This window comes from Sphaerodactylus townsendi, linkage group LG09 (assembly GCF_021028975.2).
Source record: "Sphaerodactylus townsendi isolate TG3544 linkage group LG09, MPM_Stown_v2.3, whole genome shotgun sequence".
NCBI classification, from domain to species: Eukaryota; Metazoa; Chordata; class Lepidosauria; order Squamata; family Sphaerodactylidae; genus Sphaerodactylus; species Sphaerodactylus townsendi.
Window position 1 is genome coordinate 35,667,832 of NC_059433.1, and position 15,524 is coordinate 35,683,355.

At 42.0% G+C, this 15,524-nt stretch overlaps 1 protein-coding gene across 9 annotated transcripts in view; it reads left to right on the forward strand.

The window, feature by feature from the left end:
- Nucleotides 1–15,524, forward strand: part of RTTN (rotatin) — a 121,731-nt gene that overhangs the window by 61,768 nt on the left and 44,439 nt on the right. For 8 of the 9 annotated variants that reach the window (XM_048507845.1, XM_048507852.1, XM_048507853.1 and 5 more), the window contains 5 exons: nucleotides 4,401–4,559; nucleotides 7,483–7,554; nucleotides 10,105–10,297; nucleotides 14,029–14,111; nucleotides 14,738–14,846. In XM_048507845.1, coding sequence (XP_048363802.1) covers nucleotides 4,401–4,559; nucleotides 7,483–7,554; nucleotides 10,105–10,297; nucleotides 14,029–14,111; nucleotides 14,738–14,846 — 616 coding nt within the window. The remainder of the gene's footprint in view (nucleotides 1–4,400; nucleotides 4,560–7,482; nucleotides 7,555–10,104; nucleotides 10,298–14,028; nucleotides 14,112–14,737; nucleotides 14,847–15,524) is intronic. The other variant, XM_048507851.1, reaches the window with a different exon arrangement.

Here is a 15,524-nt window from a genome sequence, read left to right on the forward strand (position 1 = left end):
CAAAAATAGGGAATGGCATTTATCACCTGCCAGGATGGGGAACATGGATGTCACATGATCTGTTCATCAAACACTTTGCCTACTGTCATTTTCTGTCATCCTAGCTTTGCTTCAGTTTAAACTGAGATTTGTCAGTTTTTATTTGCGTAAAACTTCTGAATAAAAAGGTGACCTTTTGATTGTTAGACTTGGACAGAGCATGAGCAGGGTAAGATGCAGCAGAAATAAGGTTTTACAAAAGTGGCCACTGGTGTGAATCATATATTTTTTTTCTGCAGACTTCTATCGCTAGATGTCAATCATGCGTACTTGTATAGGTTTTTCTACTGGTTTTTGGAGGCATAATTTTGGAATTGCTCAGAAATAAAAACAGGCTGATCCCTGATCTCTCTTCCTGCAGTCTGCCTGCAGCACTTGAGAGAAGCATACCTCTGGCAGTGACCCACTAATGGCTGAGACCAAGAACAGACACAAATTGTGGAACCTTTCTACTTCTGGACAATTGTTTCTAGAAGTAGTAGGAAAGCTTCTTTACTGACATATTCAAGCTTAAAAGTAGTTTAAATGCTAGGCCAGTATACAATCTAGTTCTTTGGGAGCAGTAGTGGTGAAGAGCAGGTGCATTCTAATCTGGAGGAACCGGGTTTGATTCTCCGCTCTGCTGCTTGAGCTGTGGAGGCTTATTTGGGGAATTCAGGTTAACCTTTGGACTCCCACACACGCCAGCTTGGTGACCTTGGGCTAGTCACAGTTCTTCGGAGCTCTCTCAGTCCCACTCACCTCACAGGGTGTTTGTTATGAGGGGGGAAGGGAAAGGAGATTGTAAGCCCTTTTGAGTGTCCTACAGGAGAGAAAGGGGGATATAAATCCTTCTTCTCTTTCTCCTTCATGCACATTAGTATCCAAAGAGGCTGTTAGTGGGCTTTGTTCATCTTCTGGTATTATTTCCCTAACTGCAGTTTACTTGTAGGGAGAAATCTTTATTTAGCTGGGTCATGTATTTAGCTGACTCATGGTTTTTGTCACCCTAAGTAATATACAATGTTGGTGACCTTTGCCTTTATTAAGCAGCACAATATGGGTTCATGGAAAATAACTTTTGGTTTTAGGAATATAATTAATTTCATTTTTAATGTATGCAATGGTATTAATTCACTTCAAGGGATCATAGATCCATGACATTTTAATAAATGTTGAAATTCTTTTCTTTCCTTAAAAAACAAAGAGGTGTTTTGTTGCACCTCAAAGATTAACAGACATTGTAGCATAAAGAATTTTTTTTAGAATTTAACAATAAATGTAATATTAACTAGGACTTAAACTGATAACTGTTATACTGTGTGTATCATACACATTTCAGTTTGTCATAGAAATTTTACAAATAGCACTACTTCCATTTCTACCTCTATCTGTTTGTGAGTTACATCTACCAACTGCAGATTCACTTTTACCTCTGATGAAATGGGCTATCTCTGAATGCTTCTGCTACTGTAATCTTAAAATGGCACAATATTATTTTGAGTTTTGCTTAAACTCACTCACAATTGAATACCTGCAGTCTGCTGCTTCTGTCTCTGGTTTCCTCTGGGCAGAGGCTGGGGAAGGGTTTTTTAATTTAGAGAGAATCCAGACCTCAGTTCCCGGTGAAGAGTAGCTTCACTCCTGTTTTTCTCTGACTACCCCAGTTATTTATTTATTTATGAGGCTTATATACTGCCCTTCCCTATCAGGTTCAGGGCTGTTTCCAACTTCTGATGAAACAGCACAATACAGTATAAATAGATTAACCCTAAAGTGACATAAAATTAAAATTTTAGACTAAAATGACATTATAGCTCCATAGGCACTTTACCACGTCTGTTCATAAGTTCCTCTCCTTATTAAAATATATAATATTTAAATTGAGTGAGATTCTAGCTGTGAGGATTACCAGAGACAAAAAGGGAAAGGTACAAAGGAGAAGTTTGGGAAAGGGGGTCTGATACCAATATCACCATGGCTACCTCAACCATATGCCTGGTTGAACAGCTCTGTCTCACAGACCCTGCGCAATTGCATTAGAACCCACAGGGCTCTGGTCCCCCTAGACAGAGTGTTCTACCAGGTGGAAGCCATACCAAAAAAGCCCTGGCCCTGGTCGAGGCCAGCTAGATCTGTCTTGGACCAAGGATCACCAACAGATTTTTGTTCACAGAATGTAGCGACCTTCAAGGAACAGACAGGAAGAGGCGGGTCCCAGCCCATTTAAGACTTCAAAGGTTAACACCAAAACCTTGAATCTGATCCTGTACTCTACTTGGAGCCAATGCAGCTGGCAGAGCACTGGTTGGATATGTGCTCACAGGTCAGACCCAAGTGTAGCCCTGAGTACAGTGAATTGCAGTAATCCAATTGAGATGATTGTTTGAGAGATAATTGTTGCATGAATCATTGTGGCTAGATTTGCCTGGGACAGGTAACGGGCCAACTGCTCTGTTTGGTGTAGATGATAAAAAGCCGTGTAACGTGTCACCTGAGTCTCCATTGATAGGGAGGCATCAAGGTACACACCCAGTCTTTTCATGGTTTACACAGTATTCAGCTTTGCACCATCCAAAGGCGGCAGCTGGCACCCCCTTTCCACCCCTCCCCAACTCAGCAACAGGACCTCTGTTTTCACTGGATTTAATTTCAATCGACTCTCAACCACTCACTGGAAAAAACAATAATGCTAGGAAAAGTTGATGGCAGCATTTCTGTCTTTGCCTCTGTAACCTATATGGACAACCATATAGTGGAGTTTTTCCACTATAATCTTGAAGCGTTAAAGTGGTCTGTGTGTGTGTGTGTGTGTGCATGCACACAAACTGCTTGGAAACTTTAGTTGTTTCTTCACTTCAGCTTTAGGCATAATCTTAGAGGAGTATACTGAAGCTGCCCAGATAGACAGGTGCTAGAGGGAGGAGAAGGCAGGAGCAGCAATCAGAAGGATTGCTCTGCCTACTTAGAGTAGCATTCCTGCTGCCATGGTACAAGCAGCGATTTATTTAATGGACTGACCCTGTATTTAGCTTCCAGCCTAGCGGCAAGTGAAGCATAGCTGAGCAGCTGGCGCTGAAAGGATCAAGGAAGATGAGTGAAAGGCAATGATAACAAGACTCATGATAGTAAGGTGAGCATAGAACAAGATATAGTCTAAAAACTGAGCTAAAGCTACAAGGGATAGCTCCATTCTGTGTTCTGCCAAGTGTTCCTTCTACTGGAGTACAAGTGTGTGGTGAATATCCTGCCTTGCCTCATCTTAAAACTTTCTTTGGGCGTGGGATTGAAATTAGCTTGCAGTTTTTAATTTTCAGTGAGAAGGAGGCACTAAAACTCCACAACTAGGATGTGCTCGTGCTTGTTCTGGATTTAGGCTCATTTTAATGATGCCAAGGGGAACTGGATGAATAAGTGTCTTGATAAATAGGAGCCGGATGTCCACCAGCTGTGGTTCGACATCTGTGGATGTTCATGAGTGATGTGCACATTTTGCTAATTGCCTGCACCTGATGGTTGAATTACAAATTTGCTAGAGCATTCTGGTTTTGGTAAGTTTTCATCGAGCTCTTGGTGCTGAACAAATTGCTCACCTTTGGAGAATCACGACAGTGGGTAACAGAGGCTAAAAGCTGTGCATCTTGGATCTTGAAAACAGCTGTCCTCTGGGACAAGATCAGCAGGGGGTGGGGGGGAAAGACAGCAGCAGGAAGAAACAACTTTATCCCTGCAGAGGCAATATTCTCTCTCTCTCTCTCTCTCTCTCTCTCTCTCTCTCTCTCTCTCTCTCCCTCCCTCCCTCTCTCTCTCTCTCTCTGTGTGTGTGTGTGAGGAGGAGAGGTAAAGGGGTTGTTGTTCTGACATTATCTTGCCTACTCATAAGCTGAGATGACAGTTGGAGGAACAGATGCTGTAACAGCCTCTTCCCTCACAACAAAGATCGATATGAGAAACATGACCTTCAGAACATGAGCCTTGTTCACCTTTTATTGCTGTGTTTATACGTGATGTTCTAAGAAACAGAATCCTGCATGTTTTGTTATGGTGCAAGCCAACCCTTCATAGTAGATGTCAGGATCATTGTTCACTAAATCACTCCTTGTTTATTCTTTCAAAAGATGGAACCATTCCCCATGTGTGGGAACACAAAGTATTTCCAAAAAGGAACTCATGCTTGGCCTTTATTTTTTTGCATCCACAGTATGTTCTATTTTCAGTTTTTTTTAATTTATTGACTTGGTAAACTAGCTGAGAAGCTACTTGGAAAGGTCTATTTCTAGTGTTAGACATACACTAGGATTTTCAGAATTGGGGGCTTGGAGAGTAGCTTTGTGGAATGTTGTATTTTAATAAGAGTAAATGTATTTGTTAATTTGCACTAGGTAAAGTTCACATCACTTGCAATAGGATCAGCACTTACATCCCTTGAAGCTGGTTGTCTTGCTCTGACTGAAAGCTGCCACAATATTTCAGGAGGCTTATGGGGAACTGTGATAAACATCCTACTGGACCAGTCTGAGTGTAGCATGGTCCGAAGAGAGGTATGGAAATTGCTCTGAGTGCTGTATGAATGTTGCTTTTGACTCTGTTCTCAGCAAGGCCATCAGGAAATTAGAGTTAGATGTTTCCCTTATTGCAAGAGTTTTCTAAACAAGCTCTATAGTGTGGCTTTTTAAATATAATGTTGATATTAAAGTATCTTCAAGATAGGAGACTTAACATATTTATAAATTAAATAGTATCTATGAAGTGTTCTCTTTTCTCCTTCCCATTTCAATTTATGTTTTTTTAAAAAATTACACAGTATGGGCATGAGGTAGAAGAAATATACTGAAGTAGTAAATAGCAGAAAACAGCATGTATATTTTTCCATCTTCCACTTTGAATACTTTTACAGAAAGGTGGCTAGTAATATTTTAATAAGTCTAGGTGAAACTTGTGTTAACGTAATACATTAAAAGCTTTGCTATCAGGTATTTAATTACGTAGAATACTAAGTTAAGCTCCTTCTGTTGATGACTCCTAGTCGAGAATCCTCCAGCATTCAAACCCCACTCTTCAGAACAATATTTATTCTATCCCTTAGCAGTCTCACTTAATGTTAATAAAAATGAACAAAACTGCATACATAAATAATAATCATTATTATGTATGTGTATTAATATTTATACAAAAGGTTGGTAACAAAATGTGTAGGTAATGATAAAAATGTGTATGCAATATTTGTTAATATTGTGGCTCTCAAACATCTGAAGTTCATTCTATGCCACTCTTACAATAAGCAAGTTTGGCCACACCAGGTTGAACAAGGATCTTTGAAACTCCCAAGTTTGAATCCTTGCTCTGTTATGAAGCTCCCTGGGTGACCTGGAGTCAGTCACGCACATTCTAAGTCTACGTTTGTTTTTTGTGTGGTGATGAAATGGAGATGAGGAGAACAATGCTTTGGATCTCCATTGGAAGAAAAGCAGAGTATAAGTGAAATAAGTAAATAAACAGAATAAACTCAGTGGAATTATTTAGAGAGACAGAGCCTAGGAACATATGGTTCATGATCATTGAGACAAATGTGCATAGGCAGTGCCAATGTGGTTGATTTCAGGTAAAGAGCACAGTCTGTGGGTTTCATCCTATTCCACGTTTTCTAAGTTTCCTCCCTATAAATTAGACTGCAGCTGAGAGATATGACTTATGGGTGCTGCTCCCCTGTTTCGACGCAAAACAGCCCTTCACATGGAAATCAGTCATAGTCTGTTGTCATTTTCATGCGTAGGGAGCTTTAGTGACAGAAGGAGTAAAAAAAAAAGTACCCTATCTGCAGTATCGATACAGTCTGGAGGACAGAAGATCCTTGTATGCCTCCTTGACCTCCCTGGAAAAAGGAAAGAATAAAAATGGGGGCTAGATCTTTACTAAATTCCATTCAATTTTTCTTTCAGCTTGTTGATAATCCTAATTGTAATCCTGCCACAAAATGCTCTCAGTTTTGTCAGTTTGGAGCCATATGCAGTTAAAAAATATGTTTATTTTTGTTGTAATCTGTTTGTGGGTAGATTGTAGCTGATGAATAAGCTTCCTATTCTATTCCCTCCAGAAACTATCTTGGAAGTCCTTCTCTCTGGCTGGATCGTAGCCATTGCCATTTTTGTAAAAGTGGGTTGAAGGAATTTAATGTCTGTATCATTTTCTGACCCTTCGAGTGTCCATCAAAACTTAGAAAACATGGAATAGTATCATGATACTTGAAGCATTGGAAAAACATTGATACAGATTGTTCCTTCAACCCAACATTTAAAAAAATGAAATGACCATAATACACCCAGTACTAAGGATACCTTTGAACTCAAGGAGTGAGTTACTAGTTTGAAGGGTTCTGATAGGTATTTTCGAATAATTGTGTCAAAACATTGTTATTTACAAACTAATGTCTACAGAAAGCAGTGATGTAGCTATAGATTTTTTATGCGGTGGGTAGGGGGCATGGCCACTCCCCCCACCCCTAGGGGCATGGCCACACCTCCCCAAGCTGTGCCCCCCCCACCTCAGTGCGCTGGGGACGGCGGTCTCCCCTGCCCCCCCCCCCCCACTGACTGGGAGCCCAGCCGACAGCCAGCAGTCTTTTCTTCCTCCACTCTGGGGAGAAGATACTGCAGTCCCAGGCCTCGGAGAGTTGATTTTATAAGCACTGAGGCCAGGGGCAGGGCTTAGGCATGGGCATGCCCCCAGGGGTTTGGACATGTAATGGGAGGTTGAACCCGTAACCCCCCCTTACCTATGTCCTTGACAGAAAAACCTACCACTTAACAACATTGTCCAAAAAACTCTAGAAATTACATCTGAGTGTTCCAGGAGAGCATGGCAGAAAAGCCTGCTATCTTTTGTCATATTTAAGGCAAAGATTAGGAGGAATGTATTTCTTGGTAACACATACACTTTTGTGTGTGATTCTAAATAACCATATTGGAAAGAAATATTCAGGGGAACTTGTGTTCGATATTTTGCACGTACTCAAAGGGACTCTGTTTCTGTGCTTTCTAAATACAAAAGGTGAGGCATGATTTTTAAAAAGTAGTGCATAGCAAGACAGCTATTAGGAGAGCTGGCTGAAGTATCAGTAACTAAAGAAATTACTGCTAAAAAGAAAGCTCAGTGCAGGCAGCTGTCTGTTATCACTGCAATTGATTTTAGCTGCTGTTCTTTTGTATAGAGTGGAAATTTCTTCTAAAAATAAAATGGTCATTTTTTAAAAAAAAACCTTTCTGTTTATAGTACTATAATGATCTTTGCATTAAGGAAAAAAGAACCCTGTGAATACTCGAAGTGCAGCTATTATTTGGGTTTGAAAGCTGCAGGATGATTGTGGCTTTATTAGGCCATTAACACTTTACTATATATCTGAAGCTTGCTGTGTGTCTTTGATTAGTTGCAGCCAGATGGCGCTGTTGTTTGCTTTGTTTTTTGTAGGCTGCATTTATTCTGCAGAATCTGTTGGTGATCCCACTACCCACTGAAGATGTTAAAGACTCCATTTGGCAGGTAACAACCTGTGCATTCGTAGGCTGTTTCATTTGTCAACTTAAAGTGACATACCAGTTGGAATAGCATCACAACGATATACAAAATAAAGCCAATAAAGACATCAAGCACAATTGGAGAGCAAGATCCAGTTACCCAACTATTATCTAACCACCTTTGCAGGATGCCGTTATTCCCAGTCTGATTACACTGAGTTTTTTCCAAAGGGAGAATGGGCCCAGTTATTTTAACTGTTAAAAATAGGTTACAAATCTGGATATTTTCAATGAAAGTCAGGGCAGGAAAAGAAGTTTGTGATGTGCTGCAGCTAAACATATTGAACCAAACCAGACATTGAGGAAAGTGGCATTGCAACACAGTAATGTAGAAGCACTGGTGCTGTTGATTGTTACCTAATGAGGGTGGATGGGGAGTCTCAAGAGGGAGCAGAGGTCGAAAGGGAAAACATGTGTTGTGTTATCCTGAAGAGAAGAGTCAGTTGTGCTGAGGGCCAGGGCAGGAGGGGGAAAAACCAGGGAGTTCCTGAAGTGAAGGAAAAATCCAAAAGCTATGAAGCTGGAGATCCAAACAAGGGATAAAAAACCAGGAGACAAAGGAAGACACTCACTAGTTCAGCAAAGTGGGCAAATGTCCAGGAAACATGAAAACTGTGAAGTTGGGGAAGGAGGCTCAGACACAGAACCAACTATGATGTTGGAGGGGCTTGATGCCCTATTCCTTGTTTTGGAAAGATCAGGTGCGCCTCTAGGTGGACAATGGGATGATTTAAGTGGACTGAGTGAGTTATTGGGGTGGTAAGTTAGCTTGAGCGGGTCCAACAAAAGGTGAGGGGCAACTTGATCACAATTCCCTTGATTTCACTTTGAATAACTGGGGTAGTCTATACAATTTGTCCATCAAATTGGAGTCAGTTACTCCTGGGTGTAAGAGAACTTTTGGAGGCTGAGAATAAAAAGACCTTTAATCAATGTACTCTTTGGACCACTCTGGTAGGTTCTCCTGTGTTGAAGGGAGACCTCCAAGTGTCCAAGCTGGAAAGGAGCCAGGAGACAGCCTGAGGGAAGAGCCCTGCCCTGGATAGCCACGCGCCACCGCCCTGAAGCCCGAGCCTCCAGTGAGGGGCCCAGCAAACACCCCCCAATTCCTGGCACTTACTGGGAGCGGGCAGCAAGCCCAGGAGGGCAGGGAGGGGCAGCAGGGCCCAGGCCTCCCAGTCGGGGAGAGCCGCCAACATGGGAAGGGCACGGGCGGAGCTTTGTGACTCCAGTCCTGGGAAAAAGCCCAGCCGGCCCAGGGAATCCCCATGATGACATCCTGACCAACTTGGAGTTTGGGAGGGCTCATGATCCCAGGCCCCAGCACGGCAGCTGATACCAGCCCCATATATCAATGGGGGGGGCCAGGGAGAGCCCGGGCGACAACCCACAGCAGCTGGGTCGGATGGGGCAGGGGGAAGAAGGGAAGGGATATAAGGGGGAGGAGAGTGGACCGGAGTGGGGGTGAAAGTAAGAGAGAGGAAGGAGGAAGGGAGGCGAGAAGGTGGAAAGCAGAGTACGGAGGAGGAGGGAGGAAGGGAGAAGGTGGAGGAGGGAAGAGTGTTGGAGGTGGCGACAGGTGGGCGGGGAATGTATGCTGCACAGCTGCATGGGACCAAGGGGGCCCACACGGAAGAGAGGACCATTTCAGGGCCAGCTGTCCACTGGAAGAGGGGACGACGGGCTAGGGACAGATAGCGCCCCTGCCATCCTGTGGCTCCAATGCTTAGCCAAATTAAGTCAGCCCCAGGACACCGGGGCTGAGGCCGGGATGAAGAACACCCAGGAAGGGATAGGAGGGACAGATCCGGGGGCCCCATTGGTTCCCAGTGAGGCAGAGCACCAACACCAAGGAAGACTGCAGAGGAAGGCAATGGCAACCCACCTTTGCTTCTCACTTACCTTGAAAGCCCCTTGCTAGGGTTTGTCATAAGTCAGTTGTGACTTGATGACACTTTACCCACACTCACACAGAGAAGAAATAAATGCTTAACACTGGCCTATATAAACTATATAGATTACCAAGAGTTGCTCGATTTCTTGTATTTTGAGTTCTTTATTGACTTCATTTTAATCCTGCTTTTCCCCTGTTTTGGGACTCAAGGGAATATATATGAGTTCCCAGGAGATCTCCAATTCAGGCACCAGTCAGCCCATACCCATTTACCTTGAGTAAGAGTGCTATATCGTGTGCTTTTTGTCGTTTAAACTTTGCTCCTCTACGTTCTGTTTGCTTCACGGGACAAAATGAGATGCACAGTGCCCTGCAAGTCTCTGACCTCAGAAATATTATTTAGAAGCACTTTCAAGAAAGCTCTTTTAAAAAAAGGAAAGCTGAAAGCTTGGGAACGTGAACCTGAAAGTGAATCGGCTATACCACGGTGTGTGGCATTCCTGCTTTTTGACAGATTCACAGTATCCTTTGCTCATAGAAACTCCAAGCATGGTGAATTCTAAATAGAGAATAAGAGCTGTAAAAGAAAGGTTTTTAATAAGTTTTTGCTCCCTCCCCCAGGGACCTTGTGTGCATGATGAAGAATCTGGCTTATCTCTGACTGGAAAGCCTGCCCTGCAGGCCCTGCTATATCATTGCCATTTTTACGAACATTTGAATGAGATGGTGAGACAGTGCTACCTAGGTCGATATACATTTGATCTGAACTGTTCCTTGGGAGACAGCCTGGCAGCAGACAAGAATAGCATCAGTGGTAAGTAGCATTTTTTCAACAGCGGGTTTCATTAGTTGTTCCCAGTGCCTGCTGTTTAGCTCCTACTTATGGTTTCTGCTTTCCGCTTGCTATTAAACATGAAGGTGCTTTTTTAAAAAAAAAAAAAAAAAAAGAGCAATCCTATGAATAAAAACTGTGCTGTATTTGGTTTAGTTTCCAAAATTCAGATATCTTTATTGGCATACAAAAATAAATCAAAAATTGTTGAACAGTGAAATCAATAAATTATAAAAGAGGGGTTAATAGTTGTGCATCTCAGCCATTTTGGCAAGCCTTGGTTTTTAGTACTAGTGAAAGAGATTTAGCAAAATACTTGGTCGTTATCTGATAAGAGTAAGGAAAGTTGCTTCAGTATCAGCAGATGGCATCCCATGAAGAACCTTCATAGCGGCAGCCACCTCCCCCTGCAGGCTTCAGCTGAGGTGCAACAAGCAGGGGGTGGGGGGGTGGGTATAAGTTTCCGAGAAACAATTATGAAGTTTCAGCATAGGTAGAGGGGGAAGCACAACACTCTTTAAAAAAATGTACACCTAGAAATGTACATTATGAAAGTGGGGTTAGTGTTCATGCCTTTCAGAGCTGTACTCAGAATTAGCATTGTCTGTAGCTTCCTACTTGTGGCAAACCTGTGAGGTGACCTTGACTGCCTTATGACGTTGCTCTTTATACCAAGCTTTACTTGCAGCTTCAACAAGCAAAAAATATCTTCACCTGAAGTCTGTGGAGAAGCCATACATTCAGTGGATGTTCTAAACTGGTATTTGGGAGCAGTTACAGCCTGGAGCTGCAGCTGAATCTAGACAGGATGAAAGCCCTTGGGAATAGAAATGTAACTGATCTTTGGGTGGGTGACTTAGCTTCATTGGACAAGATTTCCCCAGGGTTGAAAACCTGGGTCTGCAGTTTGGGGGGCTGGGGTGATTCCAGCTAGAAAGCCAGTTGGCAATCAATAACATTCTTAAGCATCTCCAACTGTTTTGCCAGCTGTTTTGCTGTTTTCCAAGGAAAGAGGAATTCAGTTAATCACGCCATAGTATCATTCATGTTTGACTACAGTAACACACTGTACGTGGATCTGCCTTGGAAGAGTATTTGGAAATTGTAACAGGTTCAGAATACTGCAGTCCATACATTGTAAGGAACAGGTTGCTAAATTTTAATTACACTGACCACAGTTCAGTTTCCAAGCCTAATTCAAAGGGCTGGTCATAATCTTCAAAACCTTCAAGAGTAGGGGGCCATAGTAAGGATAGTCTTACTTATAGACCTGGCAGGGCGCTTGAAGAGTAGTTATCTGTTCTTCCGTACCACCAGAAGTGTGTGGGGTGGCCACAAAATATGGGGTCTTGTTGGTACCCTCCTCAGTTTTCTATATTGCTCTTCAGTGGAAAGTTCAAGTTGCACAATCAGTTCTCTTCTTTTGTTGAATATTGTAAGGCCTCTTGGCAGCAAAAAAACTAATCTAGAATGGCATTTCTGGCTTGTATTGTGGCTAAAAATCTTATATGCTGGAGTTTGCGGATTTTAGATTTTGATGCTTACTTAATTGACTTGTTAGACATATTACTGCTATTTTAACCTTGTTGTAACCCATCTTGAGGATTCAACAGATGGAAAGGTGAGTGAAAATATTTTTTAAAAATATTTGTAATACTGCAAAGTCTGGTCATAAAGAGCAGTGCTGGGGATGACAGCAATGCCTTATGGCCTATAGGGTGAAATATCTGTTAGAATTTTGTTACATGTAGGGCAGGAGAGCTTTCAAGATTTTGAACTAGCAGGGAGAATATGGGAGAAGAGACCAAACCAGAACACACACTCTCTTGCATGATTTGCATTCTAAGAAAGAATGGTCCCCAATATGATACCCTTCAGTCATCAATGGTTTGTGCATTTTTTATTTATAACTGAAGTAACTTAACAAGCATCTAGTCCTTATGGCTGTAGTAACTAAACAAGCCTCACAAAAAATGGGATGTGAACAAGAAAATGCAATAATGGCCTTAGCGCCCAGTCCCCATTGGAATGGGCTGTGGGAGCAGTGTGGGGTCGCATTTGCCTACTCCATCAACATAGGGAGCACCTATGCCAGCAGGGAGAGCAAACATGCATTTGGATGCCACAGAGCTGTGCAGCATCTAAACCCACAAGGGCCCACAGCTGTGTTGGCATCTGGGAGCATGGCAGTGCATCCGGGGGGCGGGGGATGGGGGACAGGCCAGGGGTGGAATTGACTTTGGCCAGCTTCTGCTGGGTTTTTAGTTTGGGATTGCCCCAGCACAGCCCTCTGACTTTGCCACAGAAACAAGTGGTGTAAGTCATTTGTCCCAATAGAGGCAGTGATGTTTTTTCCCCTCCCCAATGCTTGCTACACTGTCCAGAGCTCTACGCTGTCCCACCCTTCCCTGGGCCATCCCCAGGACAGTGGAGCCACCCCCCATCTGGATTGGAATATTAGGCTACTACTGAAAACAAACAAAATATAGAGGAAAGGGACTTTAATTTCCATTCTCAAATCAATTACATTTCTCAATTATGTAAGTGAGCATTCAAAAGTTCACTTGTTATACTAAAAATATTGGTCAATGGAAGTTTTCAGAATCTTTTGATGGGTACAGTTTTTCAAAAGGATTTCTTCTTTTTCACCCAGACTGTAATTTTTTAAAATAAAACGTTGATCATAATTAAAATACAAAATAAAACCTTCACATCTATCATCACTGCAAAAATGCTGCTTAAAATTGATTCAGTTTTATTTTCTGTATGAAATGTCTGTTATAATAATTGAAAACTCAGTGACTTGCCTGAGGGAAAGGAGCAACACATGCCTTCAGGGATGTCTTGCCAGTTTTTTGTTCACCTGTCTACAGCCCTTTCCTCTGGGGCCAGATTCCAGTTGGCTGCTTTGTGTGGAGGCTGAGTACCCTTCCTTTCGTAACTAGAAGTTCTGTTCCCTCATGCAGCAGGATCTGAGGATTCAACAAGTATTTGTTTTTAGATGTTCAGTAGGGAAAAGCAAGAGGCATTCACCATTTGGTGAATTAAAGTTCATATCTAGTCCAGAATCTGTCAACAGATGCAGGAGCTTGAGGAAATCTCTTCTTCTGCAAGGCCTGTTTATAGTTCTCATAATCAAATTCTATGTTTAAGTGAGTGTGGAACTGTTCAGAATGTCTCTGAATAATCCAAAATGGATTGCCCTGAATGTAGTGGTTGAGAGTCAGACTAGAAGCTGGGATTCCCAGGTTTGAATCCCTACTCATGCTGCTGAAGTTCTCTGGGTAACCCTGGGCCAATCATACCCTTTTGACCTAACCCACCTCACAGGGTTGTTATGAGGATAAAATGGAGGAGAGAAGATGAATGTAAGTTGCTTTCTCTCCATTAGGAATAGAAATGAATTAAACAAATAAATAAATACATTATCTTTCCATGTAGTCTCAATTTGCTTCATTGTGGAACAAACTGTGGCATGTATCGCCTTCATTTTCATAACCTTTACATAATTGTACACTATTTATCTGTTTTGCCATTTTTTCCCCACTTTTGCCTCCTACTTTCAGCCTTGATGATGGGGTGGGCTGTAGGACCATATGTTAATAATGTCCATTATATGACCAATAATTTCTTGATTCAAAATGGGGGTAGTGGTAAGAGATAAGTAGCCTGGATTGTTGAATATACTTAACTTTTTCTCTTTTTTCCTCCAGACTTTGATGACTCTATTAGTTTTTGGAGACCCCTATCTCGTCAAAGCCAATCTCCAAGTTCTCAATCAACATCTGAGACTATGGTGAGTTCAGAGGTGGTCGTGATGGAAAGTCATAGCCAACTGATGATGACCCTGTAGGGTTTTCAAGGCAAGCGACATTCAGAGGTGGTTTGCCATTGCCTGCCTCTGCATCACAACCCTGGACTTCCATAGTGGTGTCCCATCCAAATCTAAACAGGGCCATCCCTGCTTAGTTTCTGAGATCTGACCAGTAGTCAGGGATAGTACACATTTTTTAAAGTTTTTAGTACATGTTTTTTAAGGTCTTAACAAAGTCCAGCCTTATATAAAAGCTCTGTTACCAGTCCATGGCCAACCAAGAAAACCTTCAACAGCCAGTTCTGGTTGTTTCTTGGCGCTGCCCATTGTCTCCATCCATGCAGAACCTTTAAGGCTTTGTATGGGATATGTATGTACCGGGGCACCCTCTCATCCATCTGTTTTCCCTTCCCCCAAAAAACTGGTCAAGAATTGATTATGAAGATGCAGTTGAAGGGGTTTAATCAATTATGCACTCCTTATGTACATAAACAAGTGGTTTCTGCTCAAGCACAAGGCCCTTTGATAGCAGCCAATGGAAATGGCTGATAAAGACACAATATGTCAATATAGGAATCTGAATTGCTTTTCTTGGTTCTTGTTCCTAGATCATTTCACCAGCACCATCTCGAGAGAATGCTGTGGAATTACAAGCCACCACCTCTCCCCGTCCCAGTGTTATCCATGAAGTGCCTGTTAATCGGCTCATGGCTCAAGGCAAGATGATCTTGAGAGCATTTATAAGCTTATTCATTTGAAAGAAATTGTTAGTTATGCCTACATATTTCAGGGTTTCTACAACAAGGCTTGCCTGGTACCCTCCTTCATTCTTAAACGCAATCCCACGCTGTCACCAGTATGCTCTGTCTTATCTTATCTTAGTGAACTGGTAAGAGGACAGACACTCTCGTTTAACTAAAAGCAATTAAGTGGTTTAATGAAAAAACAAAACATTACAAAACTATAAGGAAGGAAAAAGGAATTACAGGCACAGTGGAGAATTGAGCTGAATATATTGCAAATAAAACTGCTCAAAACCCAATAATAACAAAATAGGAACAAAGCAAGTGGTTATATGGTAATGCAATTGAGCTTAAATCTATGACAGTGTTTTTCGTTTCCTTGAACACTTTTGTGTCTTTTTAAATGTGTAAGCTAGCTTCCTGGAAATATGCTAGGCAATTAAAACACTTACCAGAGACTTGAAACTCAGGGTAACCCCTGGATGGTTTTTACCCTGAATACCAACCTTTCTCAACTCACTGACCTTTCATTCATTTATCTTAACTGGAGATTAAAAAGGTGCATGAGCATAACTTTTGCTTTTTTAACATCTAATTTCTTTGCCAAGGGAGTTCTCCTCCCATCTTACACTGCACTCACAACATAACATTA